At 37.4% G+C, this 17,854-nt stretch overlaps 2 protein-coding genes across 5 annotated transcripts; both read right to left on the bottom strand.

The window, feature by feature from the left end:
• Nucleotides 1-274: 274 nt before the first annotated feature.
• Nucleotides 275-8,180, bottom strand: LOC306869610 (palmitoyl-protein thioesterase ABHD10, mitochondrial-like). Of its 4 annotated transcripts, none has more exons than XM_079416414.1 (6): nt 8,006-8,180; nt 7,659-7,787; nt 7,142-7,325; nt 5,952-6,063; nt 5,342-5,479; nt 275-3,005 (listed from the first exon to the last, which is right to left on the bottom strand). In XM_079416414.1, exons 2-6 carry the CDS (start codon nt 7,735-7,737, stop codon nt 2,664-2,666), a joined length of 855 nt encoding a protein of 284 aa, XP_079272540.1. In that variant the 5' UTR covers nt 7,738-7,787; nt 8,006-8,180; the 3' UTR covers nt 275-2,663. The 4 variants fall into 4 exon arrangements, with proteins under 4 accessions (XP_079272540.1, XP_079272538.1, XP_079272537.1 ...); XM_079416412.1 differs by having other exon boundaries at nt 7,893-8,069; XM_079416411.1 differs by lacking the exon at nt 7,659-7,787 and having other exon boundaries at nt 8,006-8,153.
• A 7,033-nt stretch (nt 8,181-15,213) lies between these two features.
• Nucleotides 15,214-16,065, bottom strand: LOC306869614 (GS homeobox 1-like; the record flags this gene model as incomplete). Its single annotated transcript, XM_079416420.1, has 2 exons — nt 15,214-15,566; nt 15,687-16,065. The coding sequence occupies 2 exons, from the start codon at nt 16,063-16,065 to the stop codon at nt 15,214-15,216; spliced, it is 732 nt and encodes a 243-aa protein (XP_079272546.1).
• Between the last annotated feature and the right edge of the window lie 1,789 nt (nt 16,066-17,854).

The raw sequence follows: 17,854 nt of genomic DNA, 5'->3' as shown, positions 1-17,854 counted from the left end.
AGTTTAGCATAAATATACACTACAGGCCAAAGGTTTAGAACAATTTCTGATTTTTTAAATGCTCTTAAAACAATGTCACAGTATCACTCTATAGAAATAAATCATAATTATTCCAAACTTTTTACCAGAAGATAATTTACTTAAAAAAAACATGGTTAGCAGGTTGCTTTTTTCATATCAGCCATATGCTTATAGAAGCTTTTAAAGGAAACACTGTGCAGCTGCAAACTCAAAATAGAAAATCAAATGCCGAAGAAAAGCAGCAGTTTTTTTTACCATCAGTTTAATAATAAAAAGACTTATTTTTATACGACATAGATTTATACATATTTGAAAACATGACGTGATACATTTTGAAATGTTTAATATGAGCTAACAGAAATTGGGAAGGCATACAAATGAATGAGATAATAAAGCATTTAATGCTGACAAAGAGAAGAGAAAGGTGATAATACTTGTGGTAATCAAACTCTGGGAACATTAGTGTTCTAAAAATGAAAAGTAAAAAGAACACACAACTTTTGTAACCAGAAGAATCATCATCAGACTAGCACATAAATGACAGTTGCCCCTTAAAAAAAAAAAAACAAGATTCTTGAAAGGTAGACACTGACATCTCTATTATTGTTCTGTGGCTGCATCCTTGCACTAGTGCATGATGAAAAACCAGGTGCTGCAATGAAGTCATAGGAAGAAAACAACACCACCACCATCACAGTGAATTACCAGTTAAAGTAAGTCAGCATTCCACATCTATTCCAAATAAATGGCTTTATATAACAATACTATGTGGTTCACCAATCCAGCCTGATATATTTTAGTAAGTAGCACAAACATTTCTACCATATTTTTCATAATTTGTGCACAAAGTGATACAAAATGCTTAAATATTCTCTGTCCCATTAGCCAAATCCCTACTTATATTAATAGCATCTTCTAGCCATTCTTGCATGTAAAAATGCCTGTAGCGATTTTTCTTTCAAATACACCCAAAGAGAGATCAAAATAAAAGACAGAAATACACCAAGTGATATGTCCCATCTTGGCCTTATTTTGGTCTACCTTCCTTCAATGGTAAAATCTATAAAACATTTTCTTTGTCCAAGATTGCGCATAATTTTGGTCAGAGTAAGCAGCTCACAATAATCTGCATATTGTCAATAGCTTTCTAACTATGTTCTTCAGAAGTGTATCCCTCTGGTAGTGGGATAGGCCCTACGTGACAGAATTACAATTATGATCACATTAAAATGTAACAGGAAACAATAGTAAAAAAAAACAAGGCAAGTTGGATGTGGAGTTCTCATTACTGTCTACAATGGTTTAGCATTTTGGTTTGTGATGAAATTGAACTTATGGTAACACTTTACAAAAAAAGTTTCATTTGTTAACATTAGTTGACATGAATAATAAACAATACTTCTACATTTATTACTCTATATTATTTTAAAGTTAACCAAGGTTAATAGATTCTGTAAAAAAAATATTGCTCATTGCTCATTGAATAATGTTAACAAATTAAACCTTATTGTAAAGTGTTACTGAAGCAATTAATCACTGAAATTCTTGCCTTGTCATAGCTCTTAAATCTCAATAATGCTTGTAATTCAATAATGTATATTCAAACTTGGCATAATGCATTTCACTATATTTGAGAGCTACTGCAGAGGGCAAGATTTTCAGTGAATCACAATTTAAATGAATTGTTCACCAAAATATTAACATTTGCTGAATATTTACTCACCCTCAGGGCATCCAAAATATAGATGAGCTTGTTTCTTCATCAGAACAGATTTGGAAAAATGTATCTGCAGTGAATGGGTGCCATCAAAATGAGAGCCCAAACAGCTGAGCAAAACATCACAATAATTCACAAATAATCCACACAACTCCAGTCCATCAGTTAACATCTTGTGAAGCCAAAAGATGCATGTTTGTAGTAAAAATAAAAAATAAACATCATAAAGGCATTTCAACTTTCAGTCCAAAACTCAGAGTGAAAACGTCCATCCCCTGTTGTCCTTTTCGGTGGAAAATAGTGCTTGATCTGTGCATATTTACTATTTTTCACTTCAGAAAGCAATATTACAGATTAAAAAAAACTCTTATTTTAACAGCTTTTTGCTTCACAAGATGTTAATTTATGGACTGGAGTGGTGTGGATTACTTGTGGATTATTGTGATGTTTTGCTCAGCTGTTTGGGCTCTCATTCTGACGGCACCCATTCACTGCAGAGGTGAGCAAGCGATGTAAGGCTACAATTCTCCAAAACTGTTCAGATGAAGAAACAAACTCTTGTACATTTTGGCTGGCTTGAAGGCGAGTAAAATCTCAGCAAATGTAAATTTTTGGATGAACTATTCTTTTAAATTTTGGCCTGTCCCTTTTACAAAGGTTTTGTACGGCTTCAGGTCACTATAGAAGGAATATAGCACACAAGTCCAAATTAATTTTTTTGAGCATGCCAGCACCTGGACATTGTATAATGTTCCATGGAAGTTAGTCATATGGCTCTGGAAAGAAATTAGAATTTTTTGGTGATTCTCATTCAATTAATTTGGTTTCTTTCTCTTTAAAAGCCTAACCTCCAAATCTGATACCTGTACACACTGCTTTCCCCATCCCAACTAGTCCATCTTTCACACTGTCCTTACACCCATTCTCACCCCAATGTGGTCAATTTATCGATAAGGTCATCAATAGTGTACACCATGAGCTTAATATCATCTTTCTCTGACATGCGATGTTTCCCATGTTTGCGTAGAATGACATCTACGTCATTGCTGAGTACTCGCTCTGCGACCTGCATGGAGACATGCCAGGGAACGTCAGAGTCCTTGATCCCGTGAATCAGACGAACGGGGCAGGAAACAGGGATGGGGCTCTGGAGTATGCAGTGGTTCTCCGCCTCCTTCAGAAAGTCAGTGCTAAGAGTGTAGAAACCCTCTTCATTGTGCTTGGTTGGGAATTTCCAAAAGCCCTGTTCCTCTATCTCTTTCTTTGTCTAAAGAAAGGAAAAGAAGTTATGGATATATGGAGTCATATGACATGGCAGAATTATTTTTATATGGCAAGTCTATATATCAGAGGTTTTAAAACACTTCGATCCCCTTGCAAGGCATAAAATAGTTTCTAAATTTAGATAACTGGTCTTCATTGTCAATGTTCTAAATATAATCTCTAGGTACTTTGTGCTAAATATCATTTAAAATGTTTACTTTTTATTAAGTTGACAGTATATTTTTTCTGCTCTCAAGTAATGTTAGATATGTAGTCTGTGTACATTTGGATAATTAGTTTATCAATTTGAAATGAAATAAGCAGAAATGAGTGATTGTGGGGGCTATAAGGCCAATTCACACAGCACCGACAGAGTACAGTACATCACATCTCAAAAGTTCCAAGGCTGACAAACGCAGATTTAAAGGAGTGACTGACTAGTTTTTTTCTAGGCTTGATTTTGTTTACGTGGTGCAGTCTAATGTGTTAGCGCTTCGTAAAAAAAAAAAAAAAAGATCTTCTACATCTCGCCTTCTCCTTTGAACGCTCCGATGATTTTCTGCTTTTATGAAGCCCCTCCCTCAAAAACACACGATGCACTGTAAAAAAAAAAAAGAAAAAAAAAAAAGTTGAGCCAACTTAAAATTAAGGCAACCACCTCCAGCAGATTGAGCTCTCTCAACTTATTTTTGTAGGAGATTCTCAACTTTTTGTTGTATAAACGTAAAACAACAAGTTGAGAGAACTCAAAAATCTGCTGAAGCTGGTTGTCTTAAAATTTTAAGTTGGTAAATTTTTTTTATTTTTTTTACAGTGTGGGCTCAGATTGGTTAGCTGGCCCAGTGTTGTGATTCGCTAAACTGACATTGTGCATCTAAACGTCACGCCCCTCACCTCAGTGGCATGCGCTCCGGTTGTATTGTAAACAATGGTAGCTCTTATTGGTATGTTTTGTGTTTGTTGTTGTCTCATACTTTTAGATACGCTGTTATTTGTAAATGCTACTGCTTATGTTAATTTTTAATATATGGTTTTATCCTGATTAAAGCTTTAACACAGCACTGCAACCGCATGCCATGTTTAACGCGTCTCATAGCTATGTGAAAAATACCTGTCTATACACAAAGTGTATAAATCGAATACAGTTTATTGGATCTGACGAGCTGATGATCAGGTGAGAGAGAGAGAGAAATGCAGAGCGTGTGTGGAGCAGGGGACACAAGGAACAGTAAGAACCTCTGCTTTAGAACATTGATTTTGAAACTTGCGAATCTATTAGAATCGTTAGAAGACAGAATCGCGATTCATATATGAAAATATTTTTTCGTGCACCCCTAGTTTTGACGGCATGGCAACAACTCTTCCTCTTCTCTAAAGCAGCGCAAAATGGCCTCGCTCCCTTTGCTGCATGTTCCTGGTGGCTGGGTTTATCAGGGTTTGTGACGTCACAAACCAGGGAAGTAACTCATTGTAGTCCCTAAGAGCCATTTTTGTAGGCATTAAACTGCCATAATTTTTAAAAGACAATATCTCCGTTTGCATTGAACTTTCAGCGTCGTAACTTTGCAAATATTGTTTATGCTCAAACAGCAACATTACACACTAACTAATGTTAAACAAGTAAAATCGCAATCAACCACCACTTTAACATGTTCAATCGGCCTTTACGGTTAGACAAACACCCTGTTTTATTTAGCTGTCCAGCTATCAAAATCTGTGTGGCAAAGGTGCATGACAGTCTACACAGCACACAGAGGATCTTTGGTTGTGGAAAGGGATGTTTCATGCCCGCCCACATGTGACAATCAAATATATTATAAGGTAATAATGGAGTCTTTTTTTGTTTCATCTAATTTCATTTCATATTGAAAAATAAACTGTTTAAAGCTGAAAATGACCATTTTCAATTCAATTTGTAAATTTAGTTGTATAGTCCTTTTCTATGATTAAATCATTGAGAGACCCAAAAGCAGCTTTGTGAATAGGTTTGAACCACTATTTATTTAGGTGAACTCTTAGTGCTAAGATCAAATGTTTTTTGAACTGTTGTCTGGTACAGATCATTTCTGTGGAGCTACATCCTTCAGGGAGTAGAAAGGGAAATAGACATTTTTTGAGAGAGAGAGAAGAAAAAAAAAAAAAAAAAAAAAAAAAGTGTAAAACTAATTCACATGCCGATGCTCTAAATATGAGGAACAGTATTAGTGATATGTGCCTGTAAAGCGCCATTAGTAAATTTACATAAGTACACAATTTGGAACAAATTACTGGTTTTATTATTATTTTACCAATTTTCAAAATGTTCAAAAGTTTACAAGATGACATTGAAGATTTTCGTACCTCTATTGGTAGGGAGTTGAAGGCTGTGACGAAGTGATCTGCAGCTGTTGAGATGCCCACTAAAGCAGCTGTCTTCTCTGGCCGTGCAAGAGCAGCTAGCAACATCAGCCACCCACCCATGCTGGAGCCAACCAGAATCTTGAGCACAAAAGAGAAACTCAATTTGAAAAGGGGAAAAATAAAAATAAAAGTCCTTTCCAAACACTTGTCAGAACCTTTCTATAGCGGAAAAACAGCAATGTGAACATGGGATACTTGTCATATCAGTCCTGTGCTATAGACCCTTTTTTCTGTTTTTGTGACGTTTTTCTGTGGGCGGGGCTTAGCTGGAGGCAGAAAGATTCCCCTGACCGCTTCACTAACGCTAGCTATGAAGTTTGTTTTTTCAACAATAACTGGAGAAAATCCGATTTCACCCGCATATATAGACATCATCTCATGGCAAAATAAGTCTAGGCTAGAGTTGATTTTACTTTGGTTATGTATATAATTTGATTAATTTGTATTCAAGTAATCCAAGGAATATTAGGTCAAATTAAATTTTTAAATGTAAATTAAAATTCAATTTGTCCAGACTATCCAGTGTTTCTCATGCTGTTAATCCACTCACCTGTGGCCCCTCTACTAGTTCATCCAGTACATACAGGACATCTTTCTTCCAGGCACCCATGTTGTAGTTACCCATTTCCCCTTCAGATGACCCACAGCCAGAATAGTCAAACCTAGAGGAAGTACATTTATCACAACAGCAAAAGAGTTAAAACGTCAAGAAGACACTGTACACTGATTATAGTGACACTGTAATAATTCTGGTCCAATATTTCCAGCATTTCCCATTCTTGACAATAAATGGTTATGTAAGTTTTTCTACCCGTATTTAAAGAGGTGATTGATCAGCTTTTTTCAAAGGCTTGATTGTGTTTATGGGGTGCAGTAAAACATGTGTTCATGTTTCGTTTAAAAAAGAAAAAAATAATTATTTTCACATATTTTACCTTTATTCTACACCACTGTTTCTGTTTTCATCAAAACAGTCTGTTAAATTCCTGGTTCTATGAAGCCCCTCCCTCAGAAATACGCAATCGGGCTCAGATTGGTTAGCTGGTCCTCTGTGTTGTGATTCGTTAACCACCCAGTGCACATTGTCCGGAAACGTCATACCATTACGGATAGTCGCTCCCAGGGGCAAGATAAGTTATGTAGAATTATTTATGGAGCAGATAAAATACATATAATCATTTATTAATCAATTATCATTTTGACAACCCTTTTCTTTAAAAGCTGAAATGTGAGGTTTACCTTTTTATGAAACTTTTTCAAAGCTTTATTTGAACATTTACTTTAGATATTTGAACATCCTATTAAACATTTGTCAGTCAAATTGTCATTTAAAATCCAGACATTATTGGTAATGTTATTGTTTTAGTGATTATGCAAACAAAAAGTCATTTTATTTGTTGTTGGTTGATTTTTAAATATAAAACTTGGTGATTTATGTGTCGGTACTTATTGAATATCTCCAGCACATTTTAACAATACCGTGATAATACGGATAACCGTGATAATTTTGGTCACTATAATCGTGATAAGAAATTTTCATACAGTTACATCCCTACTTTGCACTGAACTTTGAGCGTTGTAACTTTGCATGCAATAGCAACATTACACACCAACTAAAGTGAAAAAGTGAAATTATAATCAACCACACCTTTAAAAAAAAGTTACAGATTCAGTCTTAGGGCAAGTAAATGAACTAAACTTGATTACAAATGACTTATGTTTATCTCTAGTGATAATTACCTGAGGTATGAGTGACCTAAAGACTTGCAGAACTCTTCTAAAGCTTCTGCTTTCTGTCCACCCATGACAGAGGCAAACCCAGGCAAGAAAACCACTCCAGGACTCTTCCCTTTCAGTTTCCTGTAGCCCAGCTTTGGTAAATCAGGCCGTGTAGCATACTGAATCGTGGTCTTGTGTCGAACACCTAAAACACAGCAAAAACATTCATGGTTTCATAATCTTTTTTATGGTGTATCATGTATATCCATGAGATTCAGTGGTTGTACATGCAAGGCAATGCTTGAGTTGAGAGTGACATTCTTTTACATTCTACTGATATTGATTCTAATATATCTTCTGAAAAAGCATTTTTAACAAAGATTTGAAACAAAGTATCCTATATTGTAATGTTTGCCAAAACAGATACATTAACGAATTGGGATTGATCTGCTCTCTTGCATTAATTTGTACACTATAATTTTTCTTCCTTAAAAGCACTGGTAAAAAACAAACAAAAAAACAACAACAACGATTTAACTTGATAATTGTCGTTGGTGGCGCTTAGACAGGACATCAAAAACAAATGATTTCTCCTGTGTTGTATCAGCCATGTCCATAGCAGGTTTGCAATCTTCCGCCTTGTTAGCTCCACTTCACACAGAAATCACTAAATCGAAAACAGTGAGTTACACCAAAGCACCATACTGTTATAATCTTAACATTTACAGTGCAATGGGAAAACTGAAACTACTACAAAAGACCGTTTCCCTACCTATGTTGATCCTTACACTAGACACACTGGCCACACTTCCACATTAATAACGCCCCCTGGCCGCAACACATCGAAGTTCTTGCATAATCACGTTTTGCAAAGGCTCAGCTTACCCGTAGAGACGTGCTGGAGACCGGTGAATTTCCGGACGTTTATTTGAAGAACCTTTGAGCAATTTCTGAGTACAGTTAACGCCATACTGCCCCGCTCTCTGCGGAGACACAGAGGTTGACACAAGAATCCAATCCGAATAGACTGTAATAATCTGAGCACTGCCTGCACAGCACTGCCGCCTACTGCCGCGGAGCAGAGATACATCAGCAGTTAGATTGGCAGTTTTCTTCTCGCTATTATATTAATTTCGTTTTATTTTAGTTTTAATTTTAGGGTTTTTTTGTAAAACTGTGTGAATGTGGAATCAGATCTCTCTACTGTTGCCGTTTCCTAAACATTGTTAATATTTTAGCTTTTTGTAAATCTGTGTAAATGTGGATGTGATATATATATATATAACAATCTGTCTATATATAGATACACTATATTGCCAAAAGTGTTGGATCACTATATATAGATACACTATATTGCCAAAAGTATTGGGTCACCCCCTTCTAATGAACATGTTTGACTACTTTTGTAATTTCTATGAGTACAAATATTAATGTTTAAGCAATGATATTCTAGGGAATCGTGTGCTTCTAATTTTATAGCAACAGTTTGGACAGATCCCTTTTCTATTCTAACATGACAGAGCCTCTGTGTATAAGACACGGTTCAAAAAGACATGATTGATTCAGTCAGTGTGGAAGAACTTGACTGGTCTGCAGAAAGCCAAGTCCTTATCCCAGCTGAACACCTCTGGTGTGACTTTAAATGCAGACCTTGAGCCAAAAACTCATCACCAAACACCAATGACTTGTATAGACACTATAAGGACAAAAGTATTGGGACACCCCCTTCTTTAGTACAGAAGAAGGCACTAACAAAACCGTGGCAACAAAGATGGAAGCATAATTCACGTATTTAAAAACTGTATTTCCATCTCTGTTCCACTGTTTTGAAAGTGTCTAAAATGACTGTACCCTTATACAAATCATTGGTGTTTGGGGATGAGTTTTTTTTTAACTGTGTCTTTGATACATAGAGACACTGTCATGTTAGAATGGAAAAGGGTCCTGTCCAAACTGTTGCTATAAAATTAGAAGCACACAATTCCCTAGAATATCTTTATATGCTTAAACATTAAGATTTGTACTCATGGAAATGACTAAAGTAGTCAAACATGTTCATTAGAAGGGGGTGACCCAACACTTTTGGCAATATAGTGTAGATAGATAGATAGATAGATAGATAGATAGATAGATAGATAGATAGATAGATAGATAGATAGATAGATAGATAGATAGATAGATAGATAGATAGATAGATAGATAGATAGATAGATAGATAGATAGATAGATAGATAGATGTTTTTGTGTTTACCATCAGATGGCGCTGCAGCTCCACTAAAAAAGCAAGTGTTCCTCTCTCATGCTTGAGCTGGCACTGCGCCTGAAGACTGATGGACCAGGAGATACATGGGCACTGGGCAGAGAGAATGACAGAAGCCTACTAACGGAAGTTCAGGTAATGATTTCACCTACATTTCCCTGTTAGAAATAAAGTGGTTGGCAGATACATTTAGGCTGTAACATCCTCATTTGTTGGTGTGGCTCACAACTTGCCTTGGAGGTTACAATTTGTAGTCATTATCTGAATAAACTTACATTTCTGTCTATACAGAAATACGTATTTCTACATGCATGTGAAATTGGTTTAAAAAATGATTATTTTACCTAGTTGTTTTATGAATGGTAGACAGACAATGAGTCAGCAGGAGAGAAATAATATACTGACACAAAATAATATTGACACAATAATACAACTTTGGTAACTTCCTAACATCAAAAAAGAAATGCAACAAAATGACAGAAAGGTCTTTAAGGTTATACTGAAGAATACCTCGTATCAGTAGGCTATGTGTTTTTAAAAGTTGCTACATTAACTTCAGGCCTAGAGAAGGGGGCGTAATCGAGAGAGAGAGAGACTCTTCTGAAGTGGCCAACTGTGACGCGTGGCGCTCTGCAATTTTGAATATACATTTTGTCATTAAAAATGTGGTTTCTGCGATTTAGTCGATGATATCTAACTGTCGGTCGGCTATCAAAAGCTCTTGAAAGTGACATGAGCTACATTAATTATGTTTCCATGTCTCACTAATACACTGTGCCCACCCTCAGAAGTGTTTGTGAGTTAATTTGTTCAACTAAATGACAGAATCCGCATAAAACCGAAATGATGCCGCTTCCAACCGGTGAGGACGACCCCCTCCTCTTCTCTTTTGCGCACGCCCCCTCATTTCCAGAACGATTCCTTGTTATGACATCCCGGTAAAAGACAGCCACAGAGGTCTCTCACCTCGACGCTAAATTCAATCTAATGAATGCAGACCCCAGCGCTCTCGTCGCTGAAAAGAGGCCAACAATTTAGCAATTTCTGCTGCTTGTGACAGGGCTCATGACTAATTCCCATATTTAAATGTGAACAGGCAAAGCTGGCCCATTTGACGGCAGCCAAGCGCATTTTATCAGGTCAGAAAGACATCAATGGCACCGGGGGTAGGAGGTGGCTGGAACTGTTTAACTGTGCAAAATTCAATCAAAAAGAGAATTTAGAAGGCTGTGAAAGTTTGGACAGCTCCGCTGAAAACATACAGGCGGATACGCGAGTGTGAGTGTGTGTGCGCGTTTTTTTTTTTTGCATTATTGTATGTCTTGTCTCTTTATATCAGTTTACAAGAGTTAACACTTGAAAGCACAGTTCTAAGTCAGCCCTGTTCATTATTTCTCGACCTCTTGACATTGCAGGTGCAGATCCGAATAGCAGTCTCTCTCCCTCGCTTTGTCTCTGTGGTATGGAGTGATTCAGTTCTGCATGAACAACATCAAACTGTGTGATACTGAGTAAAACGCTCACTGACAAACACTGAATTCATTTTAAGTTTCGAATGCCTAGCTGTGTTCATTTTGTCACACTTTTCTCTCTTTCTGAGAACTGTAGTCGCGATACCATATTGAGTAAGGAATATTTTATTAGATGTTTCCTGTGGTTATTTTCCTTTTTTTCTGTATGCGCAAACTTGGGTAAAAGATAAATTGCTGGTAAACAAAGCTGCACTTACAAGGTCAGCTGGATGCTATTGAATTTCCTGACTGGATAGGGACACATAATCATAATTTATGCCCGCTGTATTTTAAACTTTATTTCAAATGCAGCCTATAGGCATATCATACTAGTTAAAAAGCAGATTTATTCAAAAGTTTGAAGAAGAAGAAAACAGTATTGGTGATTTTCTTCTCTTACCAAGCAGTGGAGAAAAATAAATGCTGTTTATTGCCAAAAAACACTATATGACAAGTCTTTTGAGAGACATGCTAAAAAAATATTAAAACTTTCAAAATCTCTTTATCTACACAAAACGTATCCAGAAACTGACAGATTTCCAGAGTAGGAAAAAGGTCCATTATTAACACATTTAAAATATTATACCCCTAACGAATGGGGACTATAACTGATGTAGTGTTTTGCTCGAATTCCTAACTTTATTTGATTTTTAGTCTGAAATTGTACTATATATATAAATATATATATATATGTATGTATATTTATTTTTATTTTTCAGAGAAACTGATAAAGGGAGAAGCTACAGCGGGTCACTGCCACATGCGGATTAATAAGTAAATTTACATTAATTAAAGTTAACATAGTATATTTTTTACTTATTTTTTATTATCGTATCATCTTTAACTCCATCTGTAACTAAATCTTTCTTTTAGAATCTGGGAAAATATCAAGTTTAAATCTCGTTTAAAGTTTGTAGACGCGCTGCGAGCCACGCGATTCCCAAGAAGCTCTCATTGAGAGGCCACGTGTCCGTTTCCAAAGCCTCTCCAACTTAACCACCTCCATTGTACGTCTAACCCAGATCGGCAGCGTCCCTCCACATAAAGGGATTTGCAATTTCAAGATATTCCATCTTAAATGTTTTTGACAGTTCCCTCGCTTTTGCCTCAGCCTGCTTATTTTAACTGTGCCAAATGGGTCACCTTGGGTAGCTGTCTGCGCGCAAAGGGCTTTTGCGCGCATTCAGTCCGAATTTTTTCCAACTTTCCTTGACAGGGAAACCAGCTGCTGGTCGTGAAAAGACGGCTTATTAATTGTCCTTTGTCATGCAGAATTGCTTGATTTCTAAAGAAACATACAAAGGCTCTTTTTCAGGATTCAAGTATTTTGTTTCGTGCGCATTTTCAACTCATCGAATCAGCTGCAGCGCCTCACCGTCTACCAGACTCAGGTACTGACGGCCTGCCTCTTTTGTCCGCTTTTAATGCTCTTGTAAATCAGGCAGACTGATTTGTTACAAGCTGCTCTTTTAATCTGATAGATAAGAGACAAGTCTAAGAAAAGCCGTAAATGAAAAATTAGTTGGAAGAAAGACAAGGGCGAGTCTGCTAGATGGGGGTCTGTTGACTCAAGCGGCCCTCGAGCGTCAGGCAAGCCCTCTCAGCAGCCCCTGTCAGTGTCACGTCAACAATTCGCTTTTCTTACTCTAAACAGACACTGTAGCCCTTTTTGCTTCAATGAATTGATCGGCGCAAAATTAAGAATAAATAAATTGGGAATTTTGAGCACCAGGCGTAAAACTCCCCCAGGGCGCGTACCCCGGGCTATTGAATGGATAAAGGGCGCTTTGCAGAGGACGCACGGTGCAAAATGAGACTGTATGGTGTAATTAACAAAATGGCCTAATCCTGTATCTTCACAAATGCAAATATTAGAGTTTTGTTAAAATGTTTAAGTGAACAATTAAACGAGCGTTTCCAAGAGCAGTGCAGTATCCCGAGGACACAATGACTGGAATAATTTAGTAAATGTGATGATCTTACCAGGTCCTTTGTTGACACCGATGGCTGACGATAAATTCCCAGCAAAGGAAACAACATTTAAAACCATTTTCAATGATTTCAATGAAGATTTAAAGCGCCATGTTAATGGAGTAGGGCGCGTTAGACCTGCATCACAGAATGTGGGAGTGCGTTGCTAAAAATTCAATCTGAGCTCCAGTTTTGGTGCGCAAAAAGAAGATGAAAAATTAAAAAGGATGGAATGATTGGAATGCCCTTTTTCACGTAAATAAAATAGTGTGTATTATTATTTATTTATTTATTTCTCCACAGAGCACACGCAATTTATTTAAATTATTAAAGGAATCAGTTTCTAAAGTCGACTCGAATGATAGCCTAATTCATTTAAGAGATATTGAGCAAAAAAGTTATATGAACTAATTAATTATTTAGTAAATTATCAATTCATATCATAGACACACACGGTTTTTTTTTCTGAAATACACATGATAAAATAATTATTTTGCTTATAGCACCGATCACAAACGCAACATGCAAACACAATAATCACCGTCATCGCCAAGTGTCCGTCTAGATCCCTTTAAATAAATTTAAATACATACATCGATTAATCTGTCTCGTTGACTCGCATATTTTATTCATTTGCGCATTATTGTCTGTGTATTAATACACTACTTTGGGTTTTATTAACCCGCTCTCACGAGACTGTTAAGAACCGTGCGCTAAATAGCTCAGTGTTTAACGGAGAGGCCCCGCGCCTGGGGGATACCAGGCGCTTTCAGCTGCGTCCCCAGGGAATGCCACAGGGAACCCGATGAATACGCGTTTCTTTGGACTTCTTGACGGAGATCTATACCGATGCACTAGAGTTGTAAATATAGAAGCACGGAGAATCTGTGATTTAGATAAGCCGTACATACTCTCAGCGTTCCCAAACTAGAGTATTTTAAAAGTCAGGATTTTGGGTAAACGTTATATCTCTCTTTTATCAGTTGTTATCTTTACTTAAACAGACATCCTAGTGATCTTTTACAGACGGTCACAAACACTCCTGTTTCATCCCTTTAAAGAGCTTAAAAACGTTTATTAAAACGAGTTGGCGCGCTCTTAACACGCGCTGGTCATTTTGGTGAGCTTTATTAAATTACGCCCAAGGTTTACCATGGCGAAGACTTTATCCAGAGATACGTCTTACATATGAAATACATTAATATGAAAAGGCAGGATATTACACCTTTTATTGGACACGTTTTTTTGATGCTTTCTCCCCAATTATCGTACTTAAGCAACGTGATCCCATCGGGTTTACAAAGTGTCTCTTATTCTTGCAGTCATGATTGAGCATATGCTGATATATAGATATATATGTATGTATATATATATATATATATATATATATATATATATACATACATATGTGTGTGTGTGTGTGTGTGTGTGTGTGTGTGTGTGTGTGTGTGTATGTTTTGCGTATATGTTTTGTAATTCAATTTTCTTTGAGAAAATATAGTTATATTTAATATTGCACGAAGATGCGCAGAACTTGTGCATGCCATCTTTTGCATCCTTTCCAGACTGTTCATCCTTTATTTGGGCAGTGCGCTCTTACAAATACCATGTTAGCGAACGTTTTTAGCGGAATATTACAATACTGAAAAGAATTGCACAGGCAATAAAACCTTAAATTAAGCCTCATAACCTTGGAAGGCTCAGTATTATTAGAAGTAAAAAGACAAAGTCATTTGTTTTTTGTCTTTTGCTGCTTTCTAACATTAAAAATTCAGTATTTCAGGTGTAATGGTTAAAACAAACTGAAATGAGACATTTTGTCACTAAGAAATATTCTTTATTTTCAGCATTAAGGTTTTTTAAATAAATAAATATTCTCATTACAATAAAAGTACAATAACAAATTCTGGCATTGAAGTGACTATACATCGGATACATCCCATATTTCCATTCCGTCCCCAAAATGTGCTTAAAGCTACCCTGTACTCATCATCCATACAAACAAAACAACTGAATATCTTAAAAATAAAAAAATAAAGTACAAATTAATTTTGAACCGTTGATAACACAGATTTAAAAAATAAAAAAACTTTTGGTGACAGGAATTTGGATGCGGAACTATGGACTTAAGTTGTTTTCAGAAAAAAACTACAAACATAGAACATGTATACAAATATACAACATTAAAGGGATACGCAGACCCCGAACATATATAAAGTTTTTTTTTTCTTTCTTGCTATTTACAGGTGACGGCGCACGCAGATACCGTCGATTTTTGGCTGCATTCAAGATTCCACAGGTGTGGCATACAGAGTCTTTTGAGGTGGTGGTCATGAGCAATGCGCTAGAGTTCATGGGCTTACGGACAGATCTGCGTCCTCTTTTTCTGATGTCGGAGGTGACATGGGGAGGTCATCTTCTTCCTCAGAGCACCGGGCGGAGGACAGGGACGACGAGCACTTGCAGTTGTGCGAGCCCGTCCTGTGGGAGCCGCTTTTGCCTTCTTTTTTGTGCTTGACGCGGCGGTTCTGGAACCAGATCTTGACTTGCTTCTCGGACAGATTGAGGTAAGTCGCGATCTCTATGCGCCGAAGTCTCGATAGGTACATGTTGGAGGTGAACTCCCTTTCCAACTCCAGGAGCTGCGTACTGGTGAACGCCGTGCGCATGCGCTTGCTGCTCTGAAGTTGACTGCTGTTATTCTCTGTAGAAGAGACAAGAAAGGAGTTCAATTACATTTGTTGATACGGGTGACATTAAAACAGAAATTAAGTTACGAAATTAGACTTTTTATGGTGACTGACGTCAGTCACAACCTACTTACCTATGGATATGCAGTGGAACTGTCGTGGATCTGGAACTGGGTATGTGGCTTGGTATAACCCTGAGCCGCCGTTGAGGTTTACGCCGCTAGACGCGGAGTGCTGTCTGGATAGCGCCGTGTGACAGTATTGGGAGCTGAAGGCAGGAAAGGAAGCCTTGATGAGTGGGAGAGCTGGAGGCGACGGGTGAAGCTGAGACGTGACGCACAGCGGGCAAAAGCACAGCAAACCCGCTTTTCGAGAGTGGCAGGAGCCGGCGGAGAGACCGTGGAGAGGATGAGACGGATGCAGGGCGTAAGGAAATAACGGCGGGGTGTTCTCGGTTCCTTTTTCGCTGTTCTCCCTCAAAATCAAGGAATCCACAAGAAACGATCTTGGCATCTTGGCTGCCCTGTGTTTTCCTCACCTAATGTCTGAGAGTTCGTAAAAATGTCTCTTTGTCAGTCTCGTACCAGGATGTGTACCCAAGGCTGGATGGCGGAATGGTGCTGAAGAGAAAGTGTTCCTGCTTAAATAGTTGGAGAGCCAGTGTGTCCATGTGACGGTTACGCTACTAGCGGCTGAGAGCTCTCAATAGGGTTTTGTGCCTTTTCTCTCGGCATTCACTCTGCACGCTTCCCTATTATTTCACTTGTTAACTAAATGAACTGCATAATGTAGTCTATTCTTGTCAGCCCCACCCACACTGCAAGAGGCGGTCCTGCCCCTTCTCCCTTTTAAAATTTCCACTCCTTTTATACCATTACTCTTTAGTGTCGTTTTAAACTTTATTTTCTTTCTCACGCGATCACATGGACACTATTGCTCTTTTAATTAATTTCATTCAAAGAGGTTCGTCATTTGTTCTGCGTGAACTCATTAGACATTCGGTGCATGTGACGTATGTCGCAAGGCTCATCGGCCCAGTTCCACCTGCAACTCAGCCCACCGTTAACTATTATAACAATTAAACAACTTGTTTCTGAGAGAGAGTTTCATAAATAGGACTAAGATACTGACATAATATTTAGCTAAGAAAGAACACAGCAGTCAATATCTGATAAATGTTTTGTTTTTGAACAGGAACTCTTTCCCTTCTCGAACCAAATTTATTTCTTCAGATAGGCTAGGTTCTTCTGCTGTTTTTTTTAATCTTATTGTATTTTTTCATTAAGGGTTTATTTACACCCCCCCCCCCCCCCCCCCCCCCCTTAAGTCTGTATCAGTTTATATTGTTTTACCTACATGCAGGTACTTTTATTTACTTAAGGATATTACAATAGCCTACTTAATTGTTTGGTTTGGTTTATTTATTTATATAGCACTACTAAAAGAACCCCAGGGGTTACCCACAGTGCTTTACATAAAAGCAAACAACCAAAACACCATCACACACATATAGACAATCTATCATTACAGTTGCTAAATGAAATTATGCAAATCTCTGTTTTGGATGTGCACATACGCACAGAAAGTATTTTTATTATTATTTATTTTAATTTTTTATTGAATTTTTTTTTTTTACAATTAGTAGGCCTATAGGCTATTTAACCATATTTTTACAATAAGATTTATTTTAAATATGAGTTCTAAGGGCGTGTATCCATTCTGAGGGAAATGTATCATTTCCACTATAGCTTAAAAAAAAAAAAGAAGAAGAAGAAAAAAGACGCGTCGCGTCACAACCTCAAAGCGGCGAGGTTAAAAAACAGTGATTAATTCCTTCGCGCTGGCCCCCGCAGAGTCCGGGAAGGAATATATAAAAATAACCAGGTTTTCACTCTCCCAGCCCTTATTGAATGTCATTGTGGAGAGTTTTCAATGCGAGAGAGAAAGGCTCGAATTAAAGTGTGTGACAGCGGCGGACAAAGTGGCACAAAGCCGACTCTGTCAGTGAGGGCCCGAATGCACGGCGAGTGAAAGCCCCTGCCCGCCGCGCCCTGATTGAATTAAGTAATAGGAAAACATTTTCTTTCACTTTAGGTTTGCTAAACAAGATGTTCAAAGGAAAAAGAGATACTAATGTGTGAGTAAACAGCGAAACGTGCGTTTAACGTTCTATTTGGAATAGGCTATATTTTAAAGTTCGACAAAATCACTCTAGTCATTAACACATTACATAGACACCGAATGTAACACAACAGATAATTAAAACAGAAACAAACGTCACTAAAGTAAATTGAATTTCAGC

This window comes from Barbus barbus (genome assembly GCF_936440315.1).
Source record: "Barbus barbus genome assembly, chromosome: 5".
In the NCBI taxonomy this organism is placed as follows: Eukaryota; Metazoa; Chordata; class Actinopteri; order Cypriniformes; family Cyprinidae; genus Barbus; species Barbus barbus.
The sequence above is the reverse complement of the archived record's forward strand: the minus strand, read 5'-3'. Positions and strand labels throughout refer to the sequence as shown.

Bases quoted from the DNA above. Each gene is read 5' to 3' on its own strand.
- LOC306869610 (XM_079416411.1), bottom strand. From the start codon at position 8,090: ATGGCGTTAACTGTACTCAGAAATTGCTCAAAGGTTCTTCAAATAAAC. The intron at 7,326-8,005 runs GTAAGCTGAGCC...GCTGTGTTTTAG, and splicing joins TCTCCAGCACGTCTCTACGG to GTGTTCGACACAAGACCACG. The intron at 6,064-7,141 runs GTAATTATCACT...TACTTCCTCTAG, and splicing joins TTAGGTCACTCATACCTCAG to GTTTGACTATTCTGGCTGTG.